This window comes from Nomascus leucogenys, chromosome X (assembly GCF_006542625.1).
Source record: "Nomascus leucogenys isolate Asia chromosome X, Asia_NLE_v1, whole genome shotgun sequence".
Taxonomy (NCBI): Eukaryota; Metazoa; Chordata; class Mammalia; order Primates; family Hylobatidae; genus Nomascus; species Nomascus leucogenys.
In genome coordinates this window covers 133,124,561-133,150,143 of record NC_044406.1, presented here as the reverse complement: position 1 = coordinate 133,150,143, position 25,583 = coordinate 133,124,561, and the positions used below count along the sequence as shown (strand labels likewise).

Here is a 25,583-nt window from a genome sequence, read left to right as displayed (position 1 = left end):
CTTTATATAAAACGGCCATGATCTCAAGTTTAAAAGATAAAAAACATATAGGCAGTATGTCCCAATTTTATTTACAAATTAAAAACACACGTAGCTTTCCTGATAAAACTGCACCTGGTTTTGATATGTTCTACTAAAGATATCTGCAGCATTTAGGAGTATTGGTGAAGAGCTCCTAAATATTTGCTGATACTCACGATGGTGATGGTCATAAAACAGTACTCAAGTCAAAATGAAGAATTACTATTGACTTTGCAGAAAGTCCCAGAGACATTTGAAGTTTCTTCTAGCTTTGGAACTTTTTAGATTTAAGTAACCTATGTTCAGATCTTCAACCCTGAGATAATTAAAATGAATGCTATCATTTTATAGTCCCATAAGAAAGATCAAATACAAATCTATTTCAAATCATAAAGCCCCCAAATATCATTCATTTTGAAAAATTATTTAATTTTAAGATATAAAAAGTATACAGTCAGGAGGGCTGGGCAAGATTTATCCTTTCAGGTATTAGTAGGTTTGAACTAGAAAAGCAATCTCTTTTGAATACCTTCTGAAAATGTAACCTTTGAGCATCATACTTACCAAATTTTTTTTGTATGTTATAAGAACAGATCATATTTCAAAGACTATGTTTCAATTAAATGATACCCTCCAGTGAGAAAAAATGGAATTCTATTACTATAAATAAACTGTTTACCTAAACTTAGTTGTTGTACTATATGTCAACAGATACTTCTGACTTACCTACTAAGTTCCTTGGAACTTGTATTACATCTTCAGCAAATTCGAGAAAGCTTCTAGCTTTTTTCACTGCATCCTGATCCTAATAAAAGGGGAAAAGTTTTAAGACAAAAGATTAGCCAGCTGAAATACTTGTTTGGGGAAAAAAAAAAACTATGCAGTAAAATATTTACCTCTCCATAAATATGAAATGTGCAGGTATCTTCATCTAGATCAATAGCAGTGACCCCAGGTACTTTTCTAGCTTGCTGAATATTAGCACCATGAGTACCAATAGCTAGACCCATCAGATCTTCTCTTACAATAAACTGTTCATGAAATCTCGAGGCAAGCTGCCTTGAACTCTGAAGAGAAATGCACGTCTGATGAATACACTTTATTAACTATTACAACAACTGTATTTAGGCCAGCCACGTAAATTATCTTGACCCTGTATATGAGGGGTCCATAAATTATTAATAGTTTTAGGTGAAAACTAACAGGTTTTAGAAAATATCTGTCACAGCCTAAGTACTTTTTAGGTTACTAAAGGTCTATGACATTTTATATGTTTTTGTTAATAGGAAAGAACTTGTTGACATTTTCCAAGGTAACTGCTGAAAACTTATCGCCAGGCTGCCTTAGTTAACCAATGACATCAGCAATATAATAACTAAGAATCAGGTCAAATGTTCCCCAGTAAAAACCAGTTCACTCGGTCTGACAAACTCAATGTTATTTATTTAGGTAAAAAAATGTTTAAATATCATCTTTATAGAAAATTTTATTTGCTTCATTTTTATTAAAAGGTATCAGTATATATTTTCTGGAAACAGTGCCATTTTTCATAACATCATTAGGTACTGTGGTCTAAACATTCCTCTGTTGAAATAACATTAAAATGACACCTCCCTCAAAACCTAAGGAATCAAAAATTGTTGGTACAGTAGTTAAACTGAATAATCAAAAAATGTCAAAAATTAAAAACTTAGTAAGCATCTGAAAGCTAACATGAGACCAGAGTCTGTAAGACCTTGTGATCTGGATCCACAATTATAATGAGCACTTGTAAATATCCAGTGATGACGAAACTAAGTTACACTGACATCCCAAACTTGTGGATAATCACTGTCTTTAAATACCATTATCAAAATTTAGTGTTTAGTTCTAGCATGCCATTAATGAAAACCAAACGTATTAGTGGCTCATGTTGAAAAATGCAAATTTCTTATAGGAACATGTAAATCTCTTTTATATTAGTAGTGAAGAAAGATAGGCATGCATACTAGTTTCTCATTGTTCAACAGACCTGATAATTTGAATGAATGAATACAACTAGTATAAGTAACTTAAAAGTGCAATATCCATTTTTTTTAGACTAGAGTAATAAAATCTATAAAATAATTCTAGTACTTTTCAAGAAGTCATGTTTTTTGAGTCCTGGTTCATTAATCTGGTTCATTCTTTTTCACTGATAATTCACTGATAAATGGTTAGCCAAAAGTATGATAGATCATTTAAGAATAATTCGATGTTTAAGAAGAGGCATATGAGTATATTTTCATAATACAATCAAAGTAAGGAGGTAGCTCTGGGCTAAAAGTTATGAGAGAATCACTAAAGGAACCACAAAATCATGAACACAGGGACATCAAGAAAGAATGAGAGCAAAGACCAATTAAACAGACCTCCATGGCCTTAAGAAAAAACAAAGTGGCAAAAGGAGATTAAACTTTTCCCCATCTGCTAAGAGTTCAGCATCATACATCAAGTTGACAGGTAGCAAATTTCACAGGGTTTTTATAAGAACACAGTCTTGACTACCTTTTCTCCTAAAATGCAGTTTGGAACTCCTTTTTTTCTTTACTATTTAAAATGTGTGGTGTTTTCCTTCTAATGAATAATGATGACGAACTCTGGAATTTGACAGTAATATAGTAGAGCTGGCACATTCATCTAAGATCCACTTAGTTTCCATAGTAATGGATGGACGTACTTGATAGTTATCAATGAAAACAAATGTATGGTGATGAAAATTATTGGAGGATTAATAAAAGTAGATAAAATGCACCTTAAGAGACGAAATAGTAAGTTAGGGAAATAGCCTCTGGAAGGAATCTGAAGACAGGAGTTTTAAAGAATGACAACCAATTAGAATGAAGAAGTTCTATACCCTTTTAAACAAAGATAAACATACATAATGAAAGGAATATTATTAGATATTTAAATATTCTCTAGTATTTTTAAAGACAACGTTATATGGAAGAAGCATTGCCGCATTTTATTAGCAACTTTGATAAACTTCTAGTAAAAGTGAAAGTACCAGAAGTCCCTTAATATACATAAGCTGCTGTTTAATTTTGAAACCTCAGGCATGGAAACTTTAGTATGATTATGCTTTGTACAATTCTCCAACTATAGAACCTAAGGAATTGTTAAGAAGCAGTAAATAAATGACAAGCTCCCCATATTCAAGTTGTGGAATGATACAGTTATCGTTCCTAGGTAGCCTTACAAGCAGTGCTAGAGAAAGTGACATACCTCCAGCTGCTTACTAGCTTCTTCATTTCTCATTATCAGAGACAACTTAGTGCGCAGACTCCGAAAGTGCATGTCAATCAGCATATGTGCTCGCTTTGAGGTGACTTCATTGATGGACTAAATGATTTAAATTAACAACATTATTATCAAGGCAATTGCCCCAGATGAATTAAACCAAAAATAAACAACTCAAAAATGCTCACCAAAATGACAAGCTGATAATTTTCTGGATCATAAGTTACAGAAAAGGCACCAACTGCCTTTTTAAAGTCCTTATGTGCCGACTCTTTGGCACACCTAGAAATTTAAAAAAAAAAATTAAGATGAATAATTACCAACTACTGACGTAAATAAATGCAGGCAGATTTACACATATAAGAATCATGGATTCATATTAAATTTGATTTATGCAAAATATGCTATATCCATTTAGAAGCTTAGCTCCTTTTCTGTATATTTCTGAAATACAGCTTAGATTACCAAAAGAGACATATTCAGGGGAACCACTCTACACTACAGGTTTCCTGATTTCAGTTACATACAAGTCAGTAGTTTTCTTAAGTCAACTATTGAAAACTTTTGGAGATAGCTACCTACAGGGTATCTGATTTCTTTCTTCTTTTCTTGTTACAGGCCTTTTTTTCTTTTTTTTTTTAATTTTTAGTTTTTGTGGGTACATAGTAGGTATATATATTTATGGGGCATATGAGATGTTTTGATACAGGCATGAAATATGAAATAAGCACATCATGGAGAATGGGGTAAGAAATTGCTAAACAATTTGTGGGAGAGAAGGAAATGTATATGAACCAGAAGGCACAAAAATTTACACACATACACAATCTCTAGAAAAGGGAGGATTTCTATGTATTCTGAACTGCAATTTAAAGTTCAACAGCATGTCCAAATCAAAGGTACTGTATTCACTTGATAAAATCTGTAAAAAAAAAAAATGCATCTCTTCTATAGTCTTTAAGCATTATTCCAGATCAAGGATTATAAAATGAGATGACTTTTTAAAGCTTCTTTAGCTCTACTTATTACACATTTATCTGAAAACATTTTAGGTAAAAGAGAAAAAAACGGGAGAAATCGTTTAGTCTATAATTTAGTTTGTGACTTATGACAGAATTATCACATTTGTTTGATCAGTTTTTAAATCTTAGAATGAACAAAGTTAGTTTAGAAAACAAATGTACATTATGTACATCAGCCACATGTGTAGCCAAGTAAGTTTAAACAAGCGCTAGGCTGCCTTGATTCTATAAGTAAGAAAAGTTAAATAAGTTTTTTTCCATTGCTCTTGTAAACCAAACCATTTTTGCCGAAGTCCACCAAATTTAAAATCAATTTCTAGTATTTAAAAAAATTTTTAAATACTAGAAATTCTTTTAAACTAATTGCATATCACTTCTAAGTTCTCAGCATTTCTTGTGTATCAACTTACATTTGTCGTAAGTCTTCTGGCACATCCAGCTTAATCTTATGGAAAGTATCTTTTGTGGCAGGTTTGTTGGGATTAACTGATCTTAGACGTTCAATTGTGACAATTTCATTGTAAGTTGCATCACATGCTGCATATTCTATCACATAAAACTGAGAAATAAAGTCACTTCTAATTACAATTTTTAAACTAAGTTCGCCCTATTCAGTTATTTTAATAATCTATGCGAAAAAATTCATAACCAACTGAAACATACTGAACACATAGTGAAAACATTTTAATTAAATTAATCAAAATTAGATATTACTTCAAAATAGAAATCCACATGGGAATGTACAACCTGGGTTTAAAAAAAGGAAACAGTATAAGAAAAAAATTTAAATAGGCATTTTCTTACCTCACCCTTTATCATCCTCACTTTAGCTAACCACCAACAGCAAGGCTCTTTTTCATTTGCTCTGGAATACACCTACACAAAAATTACAACACAGAATATTTCATGATTAACATAATTTTGAAATCTACAGATTATCAGATATCGAGGAAATTCTCTTAAAATGCCCCTAGGTGTCTTTAAAAATCACATGTCATATATCTTCAACCAAATTGTAACCCTGTCTATGTGCCCCGAGGAAGGCAGAGATACATAATCATAAACTACCTGAGATTGCTTTGAAGCTCCTTGTAAAAATCAGTTTTCCTATATTTCTGTTCTAATTCAGCAACAATTAGTGCTCTGAAAATAGACGCTCATAAATACAAGCACACTTTCCTTGGGTACTCAGCAAGTTACAAAAAATGTATCTAAAAATGTATAAGCTTATTTTTGTTTTATTCTAGTAAGCAAAAATTGACTGAAAGTTACCGACCATGCCCTACTGTCTTGTTGCTTGGTCACTAAAGTAAGATCACTAAACATTTAGCCCACTAAGGATACCACTCTGGCATTTGTATCTCCTGGAACTAAATGGACAGATCCTTGGTCACTCTCTGGTCTCCTGCTTCCTCTCCACTAAAAAGGACAACTTCATGGTGGCAATCCTCTGGATATCATTTTCCTGGTCTGTCACACACTGCAGATCAGTTCTTCTAACTGATCTCTTTGGTGACCACTTCAAAGTTCACCTAAGATGTACAGCATGGAATCTTTCATGAAGACCCTAGCAAATCAAGGTTAATAGGAAAAGAGACAATACGGTATATATGGAGAGAGAGACAGGGATACTCAGAAGCAGAAAAGAGAAACAAGAAAGACAAGGGGGATGAGGACATGAGGCCAAGAGAGGTACAGAGTCTAGGGCTGACAAGTGAGTAAAAGCTTGAACTTGTCTCCCTTTTACAACCAAAGTTAATGATCACACAATACAGTGACTGAATACTACCTAATATACCTTTCCCTCTTGCTTCCATCTTTCTCAACTACTCTAGCCAGAGAAATTACCTCAACGAATCGGTGTGTAAGACAGTGAGGTCATCCTAGCAATGGTAGCTCATTAGTCCTCATCTGTCAAGTGACCAAGCTGGGGAGAAAAAGTCCCTTTCATCCCTCCATCAAACACTATTCTGGGTACTCCTAATAGAGACCAAAGACCTGGGTCTTGCCTTCAGAGAGCTTACAGTCTCCTGGGGAAGTGGACAGCTAAGCATACACAGTGTTTCTGTTCCCTATTAAGATCCCTTGCAAAACCAAGCCCAGCTGCTTACACCTAGTAGAGATTGGTTACATTTTTGGAGAATAAATAACACTTTATATCCTATGTCCACTTTAAAACTGTAGAGAGAAAAACACAGGCCTGGACATTTGAGACATCTTCCCTGACTACTCTCTGAAACAGCAATCCTGCCCCTATATCACCTTTCATCCTCTCCCTTTTTCTTTTCTTTGTTAAGACTCACATCTGTCATATTAGCTATCCTTACTGGAATGTGATTTCGTCAAAGGCAGAAGATTCTGTCCTGTTTTTGCTACACCTTTACTACCTAGTGCAGCAAATAAGAATTCAAGGACCAACTGGGAATGGTGGCTCACATCTGTAATCCCAGCACTTTGGGAGGCTGAGGCGAGTGGATCACCTGAGGTCAGGAGTTCGAGACCAGCCTGACCAACATGGTGAAACCCCGTCTCTACTAAAAATATAAAAATTATCTGGGCGTGGTGGTGGGCGCCTGTAATCCCAGCTACTCAGGAGGCTGAGGCAGAATAATCGCTAGAACCCGGGAGGCGGAGGTTGCAGTGAGCCAAGATCATGCCATTGCACTCCTGGGCGACAAGAGTGAGACTCCATCTCAAAAATAAATAAATAAATAAATAAATAAATAAATAAATAACTGAAGGACAAGACCTAGAACCACTCTGCCTCACCTGCACAAATGTCTACTTAGCGACATCCTTCATACTACAAATATTCATGGAACGGCAACAATTATTAACTAATAATAAGGCATTATGCTTATTATTGTGGAAAAAGAAGAGAAGCAGCTCAAAATGGAGTATGTGAAAGGATATAAAGGAGAGAAGATACCACACAAACTGTATGAGGCACTGTAAGTGCCTTAAATACAAAATCAATTTCTAATGGAGAAAGAAATCACAAACAACATTTCTGTTCACATGTTAGATCTCCATAGCACATTTTGGTCAAAGAGCTCAACGGGAGATAAGCAGGTAGTTCACGGTATAACCTGTGAAAAAGAGATTTTACCAATATGTATAAACTAAAGCTTGCAGGTTTTTAAAAATATACCAAGAAGATTCACTGCTACTTAAAGAAATTCTAGTATACTATTTTGTCATAAAGCATGATTTCTTTCTTGTGTAAAATTAATTTTCATAATCCATTTTGCTTACAATGGGGACACAGTTGTAAACAAACAACATACTATTCAAAGATTCAGAAATTGAGAGAAGGAGAAAATAATTACTATTGGGCAAAGGAACTTGAGGCAGTGACTTTCAAATATATGCTCTGAGTACTGCTCAAATAGCCAAATGTAAGCATCATGTATCATTTTGAATTATTAATAAGATGAGTTAGTCAAAAGCACATGTCCATTCCAACTGTAATTCTCAAAGTAATTTAAACAGTGTTAAAGACAAAGTATTAAAAAAAACACAGATAAATTAACCCCGCTCCTTCAGTGCTAAATGACTTTATGGCAGGGAAAACTCACCTCAACTTCATCACTTTCATTTATATCTTTATTATAACCTACAGGAGGTGGGAATCTGACATCATGGAATGGAATCTGCCTATCAGGCTGCCAGCTGTAAATAAGCAAACATACAATTATTTAACATGCTTTTCATGTTTAACTGAAACAATGACCACTCTGCCATCAACTTTTGGTTAAGCCTGACCCCTCTTTTTCTAGTTTCAAGAAGCAAAAGCTTTAAAATCATCAGTTTTTGCTGAGTGGGACATAACGGCAATATAGTAACATTTCAGCAAAGTCTGCATGCAGCACAGCAGCCTACTCTCATTTGGAATATTCCTCTAAACACAATACAGCAACATTATGATTTTCAAAACAAGTCTTCTTTCCAATAATTTCAACTTCTAAGAGCTTTAAACATAAGTCCACAACAGAAATTTCCTTCAATATTTGAATATTAGTACCAGTAATTGTTAGTAATATAAATATACTTCCATTTGCAGAAGAATTTTAACCACATTCCAAGGACCACAAAAACTGCCCTCTAATTCCCAAGCAAAATGGGGCTGTCAGCACATTAGCAATTCACAACTCACTTTTCCCCCTTTAAATTTTAGATCCCACGAGGTGGTCAATTCTTGCTGTGGGTAGCTGGATGCTGATCAGTATGACGTTATCAGCATGCACTGGGATGGTGGGGTCTCCTAAACCACAGAAACCCGATGGAGACAGCCTATAGGAGTTTAAGTTGCCTATGTTTTAAAATTTAAAATGATATTAAACAACTCTGAAAGATACTAAATTATTTTTTATATCCATAAAAATATAAAATATTAGGGCGCGGTGGCTCAAGCCTATAATCCCAGAGCTTTGGGAGGCTGAGGTGGGAGCACTGCTTCAGGCCAGGACTTCAAGAGCAGCCTGGGCAACAAGGTAAGACCTCGTCTTTACAACAAATTATTAAAAAAAAAAAAAAAATTAGGTGCGGTGGTATGTGCCTATAGTCCCAGTTACTTGGGACGCTGAGGTGGGAGGATAGCTCCAGCTCAGGAGTTCAAGGTTACAGTGAGCCATGATCATGCCACTACACTCCAGCCTAGGTGACAGAGTGAGTTCCTGTCTTTAAAAAAAAAAAAAAAAATATATATATATATATATATATACACACACACACACAAATAAAATATTGAAAGACAAACTTTGCAAAAATACTGAGGATTCAACTTCCGGAGCAGTCACATCTGGGTTCTTTTTGGTGTTCTTCATCAGCAGATACCGAGATATGTTGTATGTATAATGTCGATGTTTTACTAAAGAGCTTTCTTAGTAAAATTCTATTGAGAAAAGTAATCGTTTTTGTTAAAGAAGAGCTGTTATATAAGAGGGCAAATATTAAGTCAGAATTTGTGGAAATCTGATTAGGGCCTAAATTAACTGAACCCTCCTCTGAGTTATTATACACACCTAATAGATGTTATACATTCATTGCTAAATTTGATTTTAAAGCATATAATAATATATAACTTAATGGTTCCAAAGAAGAAATAATTTTAAGTGTATACGGATAAAAATTCAAATTCCTTATTAAAAAATGTGAAATATGAAAACAGCTTTATGCTTTATGGAAGGTTTAGGAAGCACCTAAAAACAAAGCACCTAAAACAATCTGGTATCAGTAACAGGAGCTTCTTCCTGATTGAAAGGAAAGAAAGGGTAAATACAATCTGGTGTTTTACAAAACACTGTTTTCGTTTTGTTTCTAACAGAAAACCAAAAAGGAAACACACGAGGAAGGGCAAAGAGATTACTTTGGTAGAGACCTATTAAATCCTATTGATGTGCTCAAACCCAGTGTTGTATTGCAAACATACTCCATGAACATAAGGAAAAATCAATGATCTATTTCAAACTCCCAGGAAGACAAAGAGCTTGAAGAGAAACTTTCATGCAGATATGGTACAGGAGATAAATAATTAGAAGGTCCAAAGATGAAATAATTTTAAGTTTATGGTAGAAATCTGATTGAAAATCAAAAAGAAGTGATCTGATAAATCAATGTATAAACCAGACAAATTCTTAAATGCATAGAGGAAACGAGTGTTTGCTTAACACTTTAGATTATAGACTACAGGAAAAACTAAAAGAGTAGCAAATAAAGACAACTCTCCCTTTATGGGAAACAGCATTTACCTAGTGATGTAAGTAAATAGATAAAGTGTATAATTGTAAGAAAAAAAATACCCTCCAAGTTATCAAAGATTCCTCTGTTGGTGTGATGCTGTTGTCTATTGCATAGCCATGGATATATGAAAACAGCGAAGAGACAAATACTAAAACTTTTGGCTTTATGTATTCAGGTAAAGGTATTCTATTATTCAAACTTGTATTTTGGTCTGTGATTATTAGTCCAGAGCCAGAAACAGAGTTAGATGCTTTCAATCCTTTTATCTCTGTCCCCCTACATGTGTTTCAGGCATCTAAGGATATTACTTTGTCCTGTTGCTAGCCAAAAGAATCTGCTAAGTTCAATTACGAAATTTATTTTCTAGACACTGAAACACAGGCCTGGTTTTAAATTATTTAGAAGCAAGATGTGTGTATTTATTGCTCAGTATGCCTGGGTCACATACTACGTTTTAGCAGACATAATCCACATATCATTATAATTCATCAATTTAAATGTAGAATTCAATGGTTTATAGAAGGTTTACAGTTATGTGTAATAATTACCAGTCAATTTTACAACATTTTCATTGCCACACACACAAAAATCCTGTACTCTTTAGCTATGTTCTCCCCACCAGCCCCAGCACTAAGCAATCACTAATCTACTTTCTGTCTCTATAGATTTGCAGCCTGCTTTTGATATATTATTAATTTTCTTGGTATATAAGAGCCAAAAAAATGATAACTGTTAACCATCCATCAGAGTTTAGTAAAATCCTAAGATCATAGCCACATCTACACTTTGACTAAGGAGTTTATATGTACTTTACAATCTTAAACAGCTACCCTGAAAATAGCCTTTATTAGCATTCAAAACATTTAGTCAAGAGACTTGTCTTCTCCAATAAAATGTTAACATCTATACTATTGATGCTTTCATACAGTTAATATTCCTAGGCCTATGACTGTTTTTATTTCCTCATCTAGCAAAAGAGAGCAGAAAAGATCAGCTACTGCTATTGTTGAATATATGAAACATTAAAAAAAATCAGATAATAGGTAAACATGACTGTTTCCATAAAATATACTAGACAACTAAAACCGTCAGTTTTAGATTTAATGTTAAAGAACTCACATACAGCTTTTTAGCAATACCCATGAATCTCTTTATTACTATCTTTTTAAAATTTACAAATATTCCTATGCAAACTTCCAGTTACTAATACACAAGAATCTCTGGTTTCTTTCTTCACATTCAAGGGAATTAAGACATAAGGATCAATATCATACAATAAGGGACCTCCAGGTCATTAGCAGAAACAGTCATTCCATTAGTTTAATACTGAGTTGTTCAGAAACTTCTCAGTCAGTAACATGAAGATCCATTCCTGAAAAGCACTCAAACTAGACTTGAATTTTTAAAAAATGAAGAGTAGGATTAGCATAAAATATTAAAGAACCTCATCATTAAAATTATATAACAAGACACTTACTTGTTTTCAAATGCAACTGTTATTGAATCTTCATGAACATCCTTTACAAATGCCTGTGTAAGAAAAAACGTTAAATTAACTTGTGAGCTTAAAGATAGTCTTTGTTTTTAGTTAAATTTTACAGTGATACCAAACGTTTTATGTGTTTATGAATAAAATAGAACTTCAAATGAAGGTCAGTTTTTGAAGATCATTTTATTCATTAAGCACATCTATATTGCCACCTTGTATGTGCTAGAGATACAGATAGCTAAAACACTAGAGATACAGATAGCTAAAACACTAAACATGAAAAAAAATTCTCCACAGATTTCAACATCTCAAAAAATAGACAAGTATACTGAAAATTACAATGTGGTAGTGAGTGCAAAGCTGGACGTACATTTTAGGATAGAATTACTGAAAACTAAGAAAATTGTTCCAGAACCATATATCAGCCTATGTTGTAACCTACCTTTTTCTCCTTAAAATCTTAGAATACCAATAGTCAATGATTAAATATAACCTCAAATCTATATATATATATGTGTGTGTGTGTATATATATATATATATATACACACACACACAAATATACTAAACTTTAACAATCATATGCTGCAAACAACACTAAAAAGTCCAGTTACTAGAGTTGAATTAAGTTCTCAATCTCACAGGCACTTGTAGAAAAAATATATAAAGTCCAAAGGTTTAGATCTTTTAAATCTGATGACACAATTGTTAGTAATCTACACAAAGACAGAACAAAATAGCTAATTATCAAGAATTCTTTAATCAGGCCGAGCGCGGTGGCTCACGCTTATAATCCCAGCACTTTGGGAGGCCGAGGCAGGCGGATCACGAGGTCAGGAGATTGAGACCACGATGAAACCCCGTCTCTACTAAAAATACAAAAAATTAGCCGGGCGTGGTGGCGGGCGCCTGTAGTCCCAGCTAGTCGGAGAGGCTGAGGCAGGAGAATGGCGTGAACCCGGGAGGCGGAGCTTGCAGTGAGCCGAGATTGCGCCACTGCACTCCAGCCTGGGCGACAGAGTGAGACTCCATCTCAAAAAAAAAAAAAAAAAAAGAATTCTTTAATCAGCATGCTGTCTGTAATTTTATAAAATTAACCTTTTAATAGGTACAGAAAAGGAGGGTTTTTGTTTTGTTTTGGACAATTAGAAGAATAGGACAAAGCATAAAGAAACCCAAAGGCTTTATATCTTAATTCATTTTAAAAGGGCTTGGGGAGATTTAAGCTTCTTACTCAAATTTATTCTGTATGTGTTTCTCCCCTTCAGTGGTTTCTCCCTGCCTGCAGGACCATAGCCAAACTCCTTCTCCAGCTGTAAAAGGCTCTACAGGAGCTGTCCTCCCCAGCCCCACCACTTCTCCAACTTTATCTTTCATATCCTTAGAATTTGTGACCCAACAATGCTAAACTACTTGTGCCATACTCTGTAGTTTCTGGGCCTCTCTCCATTCCTTTTTTCCTATTGTCCTTCCCCTCTTTTTACATAGCTATCTCTTCCTGGTCTTCCAGATTTCAGTTCAGATGTCATCTTCAACGGGAGAACTGAGAGGTCTAGGTTAAATTCCTGTCCTCTGCATTCTCATAGCATCCTATGCTTATCCCTGCAATAAACTTACCCCACTCTATTATTACAGCCCATTTTCTCACTAACAGTAAGTTTCCTGAGGGTGGTGTCAGGTTTTATTTCATTTACAGATATACTGCAGAGTGTCTAGTATGAACTCAGTGAGTAGTTATCAAATAGATCATTGCCTAAGAGGTTCCTATCCCCCAGCCTTAGGGAAAAGGTATGTGTGTGGGTGATGGTGGTAGGTTGACAAAGGAAAGCATACTGAAGAAGGTGAGGTTCCTACTGACCCCTTAAAGGATAAGGAAGTATTAGCTAAACAAAAGAGAGTGGAGGATGGAGAGGCATTCCACTAAGCCTAAGGGGCAGCAGGCATAAAGGTTTAGACAGTGAGAAACAGCTGGGTTGTGGCAGAAATAATAAATCCTTTGTCAACAAAGAAGCCAGGACAATTCAATGGGGAAAGCATAGTGTTTTCAAAAAATGAAGCTGGGACAAGTGGATACCCACATGCAAAAAGAACACGTTTCAACCTTTACCTCATACTGCATACAAAAAAAAAAAATCAATGAATATGCCTCAAAGACCTAAATATAAGAGCTAAAATTATAAAACTCTTGGGAGAAAACACAGTAGTAAATCCTCATGACGTTGAATGTTTGATATCCATATTGGATAGCGAGACAATAACTAGTTCGGATTAAGACCATTCTCTAACTTCGGTGTCCTTAGTAAATGGCATAGTTTCTGGTATATAGAACATGCCCGATACATGTTTTTAAAAACAAATGGTTCAATGCAGATGTCTTGGTAAACAAATATGTCTTCAACGGCCTATGATATAAAAAGATTATTTTAAAAAATGAAACTTCCCAAAATACCAAATTAAAGCATATGGAGTGAAGCATTAATTAGCTGCTCTTAAGAAAAACTATGGAAGCTGAGACAGGGCCCTGGAAAACACTGATACAGAAGCAACTTAAACAGAGATACCAAGTTTCTTCAATAATGCTTAAATAAAAGTAAAGCTACGCTAAAAGAAAGCTTCCTTGTAAGATCAAAGTGGACTATAATGGCATCCATATGTTGTGCTATACCCAAGGTGGCTAAATAATTATTTTTAAGTTAAGCATGGGTATATACCCTTATAGTTACTGGTTCAAAAGGGGAGAAATCAACATTTTCTTATCATTTTGATCTTGCTTATTTTTACTCAGCTATATTTAAATGACCAATATTTTCTACAGCGTATTTTGAGAACTCTAGCTTAACACTGCCAATGATATTTTAGAATTATTAGATTTCATAAGGGTGCATGCCCCAGTGCTTCAAGGGATTGTTTGCCTCAGTATTACTTCAACAGAGAGGCCTAATTTTGAGTTAGGTTGCAGGAACTGGTCACTCTTAGGTTCTTATTTCTATAGGTTGTAAAAATCATGGAGAATGGGAAAGAGTACTCTCCTGGCCCCCATTTCTCCCTTGTCTTTACAGGATGGCTAATAACAAATTAACAGTTTGCTTTTTGGGGGTGCTATTAGATTACTAACTAAAATTAAGACACCTATTAGGAAGTAACTGACCTCTTATTTATAAAGAAGGGCCACTGCTTCTGTGTTCATCCTTGTTTAAAGTTTTATAATGTTTATACATCTTGGCAGTAATTAATATTAGTTCCTTACTGTATATTATATGCTAAAAATGTTAAGTCCTTTAATCAGCTATTAGAACCTTGTTACAGCTAGGTAAAGAAATGTTCTAAGTAAATCAAGTATCTGCCCAAGACTACTGCCCTTGTCTAAAACTATGCTATCTACTGCAGTAGCCACGGGTCATGTGCGACTACTTACATTAAAATTAAATAAAATTAAAATCAGTCTCCAATTCACTCTTGCAACATGTCAAGTGCTCAATAGCTACATATGGCTTAAGGGCTACTGTAGTAGACAGACCCGATTTAAAACATTTACAAATGTTGGAGACTGTTTTCAGACTCATCATAAAAGCACTATAATATCAGCCTTATTACTACATTGCTATATTTTGTTTATTTCTCTTTGCCTAAAAGTTATTGCCCAGTTGAATCACACTTATTTACCACATTTGCTTATTTCCTAAAATCAAATATTCTCTCAAAGGAGGAAGATCTGCAAGTGCTGTAGCTATCCAAAAAAAAAAAAAAAAAAAAAAAAGCTTTTGCAGGCTCTGAATGCATTTCCGGATGTAGTGTCAGAGTGTCAGAAATGGTTTGAGTAAACATCAGAGCCCAACAGCGCCACTGCCTTTGAGTTAATGAGGCTTATCTGTAAATGGATGTTTGCATGACTTTTTCAAAATCAGTCATTTTAAGTGAATACAAAAGGTATGTAATAACTTTGGTTGCTGCTTTAATAAGTAGAATAAAAGAAACTCATAGGTTACGTTTGGTCTATACTCGCGTGAAGGACAAATAACCTCCTCTGAATTCTAAGGTCTTTCACTAATTCCAACAAGGTTCCATCTTCCTGTTTCTCATCATAGTTTTTCCAATAGCCCCCTCTTTTGGCTCTGTCCTTCCCCTTATCCATCACTCACCCACCCACAGATACACTCATACCTTCCTTCTTTGGCCATCTCCAGAGCACTATCACTCCACCTATCACCACCTTGGAAAATTGTGTTTTGCTATGATCCCTACCTATCAGGCAAAGCTAATGTCTGTAGAGAAGAGAGATTGAGGAGGTTCCTGAGGTTTCCAAAGGCAGCAAATTCAATGAATTTGAATGAACGCACAGGGGAATTAAAGTGTATTGCATGAGGGCTAGGGCTCTTATTGGAGTCAGTGTACTTAGTGGTTAACGGTTTTGCTGTGAATCAGACCTACGTTCAAAATCTTGGCTCTAACACATAATAGCTGTGAGACTCTCACCAAGAAGTGATCTCTGGACCTCAGATTCCTCATCTGCAAATAAGGAACTCGACCAGCCTCCTAAGACTGCTGTGAGTAATGAAATTACATACATGGGTGGCACTAAATAAATGAGAGAAAAGTAGAGAGTGTCATATTTTATAAGAGATGCAGAATCATAAATGCTTTTGCATTTGGAAAATGTACATCCCAACAAAAGCACACTTTTAAAAAAAAAAAGCTTTAAAAATTGGGATACAAAAAGAAAAGAATGTTTCCACAAAGATACTTAATATTAAAAGGTTATTTAGAGTTTGGGAAGAAAAAAATGTGATGAAAATCTTGGGATTTGAGAAAGGTGATAAAGTACAGTTTAAAAGAGATACAAGTTCTTCATTAGGGTGAATAAACAGGAAATAAATCATTAAGGGGTCCCTAATTTACTGGCAACTGGGCCAAAGAGGTAATTAAAACAACCATACTTACGAAAGTATGTAATGCCTAGAGCTATCCATTCAAACATTCTATTACCAGGACTGATGAAACAAAGTCCATCCTTATTTGGGTAAACTCTCCCCAGCGACACCTCACATTCCTTCCCTTAGTAAAGTATCTTACAAACAGGAACCACTGCTCACAGGAGAGGATATTGTGTGTTAAAGTTTCAATGTACACCCGACCACTAATGAACATAACTACAACATCATCAGTAAGCTTCTATCACTTACTGAAGACAGAACATGTAGTGCTATGATAATTCCCGTTAGGAAAAACTTACAGCATTGTAAAATATCCCTCCTAAAGAAAACCTGCTGGAGGCCGGACCCGGTGGCTCATGCCTGTAATCCCAGCACTTTGGAGGGCTGAGGCAGGCAGATAACTTGAGATCAGCCTGGCCAACGTGGCGAAACCCCATCTCTACTAAAAATACAAAAAATAGCCGGGAATGGTGGCACATGCCTGTAATCTCAGCTACCTGGAAGGCTAAAGCATGAGACTGGCTTGAACCTGAGAGGTGGAGGTTGCAGTGAGCTGAGATCCCACCACTGCACTCCAACCTGGGCGACAGTGAGACCCTGTCGAAAGAAACAAAGAAACAAACTAAAAAAAAACAAAGAAACAAACTAAAACAAAGAAACAAACTAAAGAAACAAAGAAACAAACTAAAGAAACAAAGAAACAAACTAAAGAAGCAAAGGAGAGAAATGAAGGAAAGGAAAAAAAGGAAAAAAGAAAAGGAAAGAAAAAAGGAAGAAAGGAAAGGAAGGAAAAGAAAGGAAGGAAGAAAGAAAGAAAATCAAAAAAGAAAGCCAAGAAAGAAAACCTGCAGGAGACAGGATAGGGACATAGGAAATGTGATAAAAGTATGATTCAAACCCAAGGCTTCATATATAAAGCAAGTTATCATTTTGTCCCCACTCCCCCCGCCCCGTTGCATGGGGACACTAACAACATAAAATAATAAACAGAGACAATAAACCTCATCAACAGTCCTTCCAACCATACCACATGTCCAGGACTTCATATAGGCATTTGCTACAAATTATGAGAAAAACACATTCTGCTTCACTCTGACCAAAAGACAACAGAGACATGTGCAAAGAAAACATTATTAAATCAGTTACTAATTTTTCTTGTGTGTATGTATTCTAACTTTTGAATACTTCAGTTTTACGAGTTCCCAATATAACAAAGGCAAATTTCCTAGCAGGGTCAAAGATTTCTAACTTTATCTTTCCTTAACAGGCATCCACATGAAGAAGTACAGCGCCATTGTTCAAGAATTAATAACAAAAAAAGCTGGCACATAAAATGAATTATTTCATGATGGCTTTATATTAACAATAAAAAATGTTAATATAACATTGTAACTATAGTTATAGGATGCTAAGGCAGTGTTATAGCACAAAATACAATCAAAGACCACAATGAAATTGAAAAGTAAGCAGGAAATCAAACCAATTTCTTCAAGCTAAATTTCATCATTTCAGGAATTCAGAATCCTGACCCTTAATGGCCCTGACACTTGCTGGTAAGTCACCCTAACCTCTCTGTGCATCATTTAAAGAATGGGAATAACAACAATATATCAAATAAAGTATCAGAGAGAACAGTGCCTGGCACCTAGAAAGTACTCATCCCCTGTTAACTATTATTATAATCACGATCCCAATCTTCTCAGGAAGCACATTCCTATAGTGGGCAGAAATCAGAAACTCCAGTAATATACCACTGAATGTTGCATCTAATTAATAATTTGGAGGTTATCAGAATATTTAAGTATGGAGTTAGAAAATGCACAGTTCAAAAGGGGAAAAATGATGCAGCCACGAAGATCCTAAAAACTAAAAAGGGCAATTAGACTGTAGGAAGGAAAAAAAAATGTGGTTGACCCCAATAATTCACTTCCTCGAAGTACAGAATAACACCTTTATGCAAAGTTAGCTCAAGAGACTTCAGAGAAACCACGAGTGCAAGTTTATTTACACTTTACCCAAGTTGATTCATAAACTTATAAATTTATAAACCTTATGCAAGTTTATTCGTAGTAAAACTGATTTTACTACATTTCAGCTATGTATCTGACATGACATGTTAGACCACTAATATCTTCATTAAAAATATCCTTTTGATTGTACACTTTATCATATTTAGCTGCTAGCTGCCATAATACTACTAACTAAATGAAAGTCTGTCCTCAAACACTGAACTTAAAAAATAAAGTATAATCTAACAACAAAATTACAATCTAGTATAATTACGCTATATTACAATAAGGAATCAGAAATCAGAGGCTGTATTTTCAGAAAACAAAAAAGGTTTGTATCTTATGTCTCCAACACGTGATTTATCCATCTTTAGTAATTTTCATACCAGTACACGAAACCTACAAATCTTAGGATTTATTAGGGCATTCATATTGGAGTGATACGCATTCTACATTTAAAATGGAGTTAATTCATTACCATTCTCAACACATCAAAACTTCTAGTCCAAAGAAAACAAATTATGTGGGGCAGATGCACCTAGAATAAAGACTTTATTTCATCATTATTCATTTAGAAAATACTTTGTAAAGATTTTATGAGGTGTAAGTCAAAGTGTCTTCATATCTTAACACCTGCAGGGCACTATAAAGTGGTACACGTGACCAATCTTTTCTAAGTCAAACAAATACCTAAGCACAAAAGTAGTGGCTCTGGTGATCGCTAAATCTCTTTTAAGTTTTTAAGAATAAACACCAGAAGATAGAGAGCTGTCCTTGGAAATATGGTGGTTATGTTAAACAAATCAAAGTCTGAATTCAATTATACTCAAGTTGTTTGATTTGTTTAGTTTTAAGCTTTTCTATCAATTTGATGAACAAGGTTCCTATTTCTTTTTCCATAAATGCAACACTTCTCCACAGCAGTTCATTTTTAATTGGTTTTTATTTCACATCTTTCCTGTCCATCCCACTGGACAAGCAACTCAGTTTACTTTTGCTTTACTTTTAAAACTCACAGCAATAAGTCATATAAAAATTTCAAGCTTTTTTGTTACAGAAACTATTTTTCCATCAGTGCAGACCATTTGAGATTTTCTTAGAAATCAAACTTAATTAAATAAACATAACAGCAATTTATCTGACACACACTTGTTCAAGTATTACATTTCTCCTCAGGGAACTAAGGGGCAACCAACCTATTCTTCATTCACCTTCAAGTTAAACAACTTCGTTATAAAACAAAAAAGGAGGGAATTAATAGCAAAAATAGAAGGCATTTCTTATATTCCAGTCAGTTTGCAAGCAAAATCACTGGAGCAAATCATAAGTTGCTGGAAGAGAACAATAAGTACTTCAAGGCCATAATGTGCTACTTGCCCTCTGTGGTAAGCAAACTTTAGTGGCATCCAATCTAAGTTTATATCACAGGTCAATCAAAATCTTGCTTAACCATTAGCCCTTACTCACACATATATATGTATATGTATTATAGTTATTAGTGCCAGAAATCTAGTGACCAAAACCACTAATCTAGGACCGTGAACGATTCTACGCAAACTCACCAGAAGAAATTATGGATCAATAAAATCAATAAAATTAAAATTTTGACTGCAGAGTCAACTGAAACAATTTCATATTCATGAGACTGTTAAAAACATAAATGTGGGGTTACCTTTTGCCTCCTTTTACAGCAAAAGGTTTTATCTTTGTGCTCAAAGTATGGAACGGTTTGCATACTTCACTCATTTATGAAATATACTGATCTCCAAATGTCGTCATAAAATTGGTAAACACAGAATAAAGTCAATTGTTTATTTTCCTATAGCCAAACGTGTCCTGTTTGAAACATTCAAGCCATTCTACAGTACATTTAAGAATTGTGTTGGACACTGCTAATAGCTATTTTCCAGGCTTCCTTCCACACGCACCTTCTATTGCCAAAATACTGTAGTAAGGTGGGATATTATTTAAAGGGGTTATATACATTCAAAAGGAAATGAGAATTTATAGATGAATAGATCTACAGCAACTACATACCAACAAATGCACTACTGCTACATCAAATTTGTAAATCTTCCTTTTAAAACTGAAAGGTGTTATGTTAGTTGATCTGCAATGGTGTAACTTTAAAAAGCACAGTAAACCCATGAATGCCTATATAAAGCCTCAACAATTCAGTCCACTGCAACACCACAAATTCAAAGGAAATGTGGTCAAGTTCTTAGGGGCACAAAAATATTTTCGCTCAGTTAAAAAAATGCCCTAGTAATAATATACTCTCGGTTAATTACCTGAAGTTTCATGGCATATATGTAGGTCTTTGGAAACTTAAACACACACACACAATTTTTAAGTAGCAGAGTTGCTAATGGTTTTAGACGCTGAAGCATGTGCATTCCTGAATTTATCCCGTTTAACAAAAAGGGGGGCGCGAATATTCACGATGATCAACTTCTTCAATGCATTGCTGGGCCATGTTAAGGTCTTCCTGAAACTTTTGGATCTAAAATCTCCGAATCCACAAAGAGAAGCCACTAAAAATCAGTTGCCATTGTGATTTGGTGCCGACTACCGCTTCTTACTACTCTTTCTTCACAGCCCTCGCCCAGAACAGTGGAGCTCTCCGAAGTCCCAATGCTAGACCGGAAAAGAGAAGCCAAAGGAGACCTGAAGCCCTCTTGGCGCTGCAGGAGGCGGCCCAGCTGAAGCGCCCCCCGCTCCTCCACAACTACCCACACGACAGGCCTGGATCCCGCTGGGAGAAGATATTTAGGAAAGGAGGAATAAGCCGTCGCCGTCACTTAGCGCCGATTTCGGCCCTTCCCGCCCGGCTCTAGTACCTGCCGCCGGCCCTCGCCCATCCCCAGCTCACCCTGGCGGGGCTCGGCGCCGAAAGGGAACCCTCTCCTTGCTGGTCTCTCATTCCGATAGGGGCTAGGGCCTCTCGGAGTCGGAGCGGGGCTCGAGGGGCTTCCAACAGGCCCCAAGTCCAGTCCTTCCCTCCCAACAACATCCCGCCGAGCGTGCCCTGGCACCCAGGCGCGGCGCTCGGGAAGAGGGCCCCGGGCCTGCCTCCCGCCGACACCAAGAAGAAAAGGGAGGGAAGGAAGGGCGAAGATGGGGCCTGCCCTGGAGCCAAGTACCTTGTAGAAAGCGCCATTGGAGCCCCGCACTTCCACCACCAGCTCCTCCATCTTCTCTTCAGCCCTGCTAGCGCCGGGAGCCCGCCCCCGAGAGGTGGGCTGCGGGCGCTCGAGGCCCAGCCGCCGCCGCCGCCGCCGCCGCCTCCGCCGCCGCCGCCGCCGCCGCCTCCGCCGCCGCCTCCGCCGCCGCCGCCGTCGCCGCCGTCGCCGTCGCCGCGCTGCCGCACGCCCCCTGGCAGCGGCGCCTCCGTCACCGCCGCCGCCCGCGCTCGCCGTCGGCCCGCCGCCCGCTCAGAGGCGGCCCTCCACCGGAAGTGAAACCGAAACGGAGCTGAGCGCCTGACTGACGCCGAACCCTCGGACCGCTGCGCGTGTAAACACTGAAACCACGTCACGTGATCAATGCTGTTCCCTCCCCCCGCGGGCTCAGCCCCTCGGCCCCGCCCTCTCTCTTCAAGTGGCCTGGGAGCGCGCGCATGCGCGCTGCTGGGAACCGGCCGGGGTGCCGGGTCGAACGTCAGACGCCCGGGCCCGGCGAGCGCGGGCTCGGCGGAGGGCGGGAAGGCTGAAGGGCGGTGACAGGACGCACCGCCTCGCGAGGGCCAGAACGCCCATTTCTGCAGAGGTGCACTCAGTGGCGTGGGAAATCAAACGCATCCGGTTATCCCAGTTCGGCCTCTCTAGGATTCCGGGGCGGGGGTGTGTGTGTCTGGTTTGGTTTGGTTTGGTTTGGTTTGGTTCAAAGTAGCGCAGAGCCTGACTGAGCGGGAGGTGGAGTGGAAGGCGACAATAGGGGTGAAGGATTGGACAGAAGAAGACTTTGAACTAGGAACAGTGGCAACCAGGGTCACCCAGGCTTTTGTGACCCGCAGAGGCAGAGGGTGAGGAGTCACGCCCTCTCTCACCAGATTTTGGGCGGCCCTGTGGAGACACCCTGTGCCCTTTAAGGGACATGGATTGAGTCGGGACCTCAAAATGTGAGCCTTTCCTCAGACCCAGCTTTGACCCACGTACTCGCCTTTCCTCAACTCATTTTCATACTTTCACTTGACTATATATTTTTAAAAAATTGTGTTAAGCACTTGAGGTTCATTTCTGCCCCTACTGTATGTGCACCCTGTGCCAGAGGGTGGGGTGAACACGTGTGTAGCAGTCATGCGTCCTATCTACAGGGGCCGATGCACCTCCTTACAACCCTTTACATTCCACTGTGAAACAAACCTCAACTTTTTCTTATTCCTGTTTTTGCACCGCGCTTACAGCTGCCTTAATCCATGTTCCCTTCGGGATGCTGGTATCCAACTGAGAAGTTTATGGAGCACCTATCATGTGCCAGGCACTGTGCTAAGTGCTAGCGAGAAATCGGTGAGCAAAACAGAAAAGAAAAAAAAAGAAGAAAAGACTGCCAGCATTGAACTTAGAACCTAGCAAAGTAGATGGACATAAATCAAATTATCAGACAAGTAAATGAGGAGTCGCAGCTGTGGTAAGGGGTATGAAGAATAGGCGCTTCCATGATGGCGGAACATGACCTAGTCTGGGGTGGAGAAGGGGAGATGATTCCAGCTGGAATATGGCAGGTGAGAGTTAACTGATAGCACTGAATCGGCAGAAGCAGGATGACCTGCCCCAGGCAGGTGCCCCAGAATGAGAGGATGTTGCTGCTGGTGGAACTCCAGCTTTAAAGCAGTGGATCTAGGGCCACATTCCTCAAGGCCATAGCAAACAGGAAAGACCTTTTGGACTAGGGTCTTTGGAGTAGTCACATGAGGCCAAGACCCCAATAGGGCTGAAAGAGAATCTCTTCATAGGCTGAATGTGAGCAGAGCATTAGCTGCAACTCCAATGTATTATAGTAAAAGGGGACACATTGATTAGAATGATTATACCCCTCCAAGTGTAAGCTGTTGTTCAATTTACCCAGGGCTTAAAAATATGTCAACTCTTCACAACCATTTTTACTACAAGCCACACTCAACCTGTGTTGTTCCCTGAACCTGTGATGCACTTTCATCCGTTCATGTCTCTACACATCCTTCCTGGGCCCCATAGAGGCCCTGCACCTTAAGGTTTTCAGCTGCATTCCTATTAGCTAGTTATTTTATCGCAGGTACAGAGAGTTAACTTTGCTTCTCAATTTTCAGCACATTGTCATATCAGTCCCTACAAGGTCCTTGTTTATATTATTTTATAGTGTTTATATTATTTTTTCCTCATCTTTCTCGATCCCCACTCTCATTCTTCTAGACACAAACTGCAATATGTTCGATAGAGATCGTTGATAATTTAAGACAGATAATGTTTTGTTTATGCCTCTTGCATTTACAGAGATGGTATTGGACTGTAAATCTCTATTTCCCACTGTTTTACTCAACACTCTGTTTTTGAGCTATACCCACATTGCTGTGTGTACACCTAGTTTGCTACCGAGTATGCCAGAAATTTTATTCATACATATCCCTACTGATCGGGCATCTAGGTTACTGCCAACTCCCTGAAGTCATACTGTGGTGAAAACCCTTGTGAATGTCTTTACAAACCTTTGCCAGAACTTATTTTGTGCTCTTGTAGAACTTTGTGCATACCCTCGGCTTCCTCATTACACTGCTTGGCATATAGCAGGGACTCAACAAATGTTGAATACCTCTACTATGATGGTTAGTGTACTAGAATTTTATTTATATTTCTGTTTTCCTTATTGGATTATTAGTACCTTCCAGACAGGGCAAATGTCTTTTCTATCTTTGTGTCCCTGGCACATTAAAAGTGGTTGATTTCAAGGTATGTTCAATGAATGAATAAATACTTATCCTCACTGCCAGTACATACTGCAACTTAGTCTTCCCCACTTGACTCTGAGTCTCAGCCTTACTCTGATCTCTAGCTTTTGATATTTCCCCTTTCAAGATAGCTTACCTGAATTCAGACACTGAGCTCAGGCCTGATTCATGAGCCTGATCTTCCAAAGTCCTCTCTCTCTCTCTCTCTCTTCTCTCTCGTTACAGGCAGCTCCTGCCTTCCAGTTTGTTGCTCAAGCCTAAAACTGAGACATTTTGACCCTCTTTCACACATCAAATCCATCAGCAAATCATTGTAGGATCCAGAATCTGTTTCTCATCATTTGCTCAGCTAAAACCATAGTCCAAGCTTCCATTCTCTTACCTGCATTATGGCAGCAACTTCTTTGCTGGCATCCCTGCAGTCACTGTCCACTGTTGTACCCTCTCTGACAGTTCTCAGCACAGAAGACAGAATGACCCTGTTGAGGTGTCAATCAAGTCACTCTGCCACTCAGAATCCCCCAGTGACTCCCTACATCTCTCAGAGTAAAAGCCAAAGTCATTATTTATTCTGGCTTCAGTGCCCTATATACTCTGACTTCTGTTTTCTCCTCTATCTCACCTTCTACTTTCCCCCTTCACTTCATTCCAGTGCATGAAATCTATCTAGTCCACCTAGATTTTCTCCTGTGTTATCTTTCAGAAGTTTTACAGTTTTGTGTTTTGCATTTAGGTCTATGATCCATTTTGAGTAAATTTTTTTCAAAAGATATAAGGTCTGTATCTAGATGATATTTTGCATATGAATGTCCAGTTATTCCAGCACCGTTTATTGAAAAGGCCATTGTTTCTCATTCCAGCCATAATATTTTCTTTGTTGTTTCTTGAAAATAGCAGACAGGTTCTGTCTGTCTCCCCTCACTAGAGTGTAAGCTCAGTGAGAACAAAGATTTCCATTTGTTTTATTCACTGCTTGTCCCCAGCGCCTACCACAGTGTCTGGAACATAGTGAATGTTTACTAAATATTACATGAATGAATGAATATGTGTTGAGGACCCGGCTGAGATTGAGTCAGCTCTCATGCCTATCTTTATCTGATATTGGAATGATGCTTCAGTGTTTCTAGCCCTGCCTTGGTCCTTGGTTTCCATTAAATTGCTGCCTATTGTCTTTGCATTGATTTATTCT

General features: G+C 37.7%; 1 protein-coding gene and 1 long non-coding RNA gene across 11 annotated transcripts in view; one reads left to right on the top strand and one right to left on the bottom strand.

Moving 5' to 3' along the window:
• The window catches only part of FMR1 (FMRP translational regulator 1), a 38,715-nt gene extending 16,785 nt beyond the window's left edge, over positions 1–21,930 (bottom strand). For 7 of the 10 annotated variants that reach the window (XM_030806893.1, XM_030806896.1, XM_030806898.1 and 4 more), the window contains exons 1-9: positions 21,615–21,848; positions 11,521–11,573; positions 7,880–7,973; positions 5,106–5,177; positions 4,712–4,860; positions 3,468–3,561; positions 3,265–3,381; positions 918–1,088; positions 748–826 (exon numbers count right to left, since the gene is read on the bottom strand). In XM_030806893.1, coding sequence (XP_030662753.1) covers positions 748–826; positions 918–1,088; positions 3,265–3,381; positions 3,468–3,561; positions 4,712–4,860; positions 5,106–5,177; positions 7,880–7,973; positions 11,521–11,573; positions 21,615–21,665 — 880 coding nt within the window. In that variant the 5' untranslated portion in view covers positions 21,666–21,848. Of the gene's footprint in view, positions 1–747; positions 827–917; positions 1,089–3,264; positions 3,382–3,467; positions 3,562–4,711; positions 4,861–5,105; positions 5,178–7,879; positions 7,974–11,520; positions 11,574–21,614 lie in introns of all 10 variants that reach the window. The other 3 variants (XM_012499111.2, XM_012499108.2, XM_012499109.2) reach the window with 3 other exon arrangements.
• A 133-nt stretch (positions 21,931–22,063) lies between these two features.
• On the top strand, positions 22,064–24,439 carry LOC105738126. The gene is made up of 3 exons (XR_001113857.1): positions 22,064–22,239; positions 22,489–22,591; positions 22,877–24,439. It is a non-coding gene; the product is annotated as an uncharacterized LOC105738126 (long non-coding RNA).
• The last annotated feature ends 1,144 nt before the right edge of the window (positions 24,440–25,583 follow it).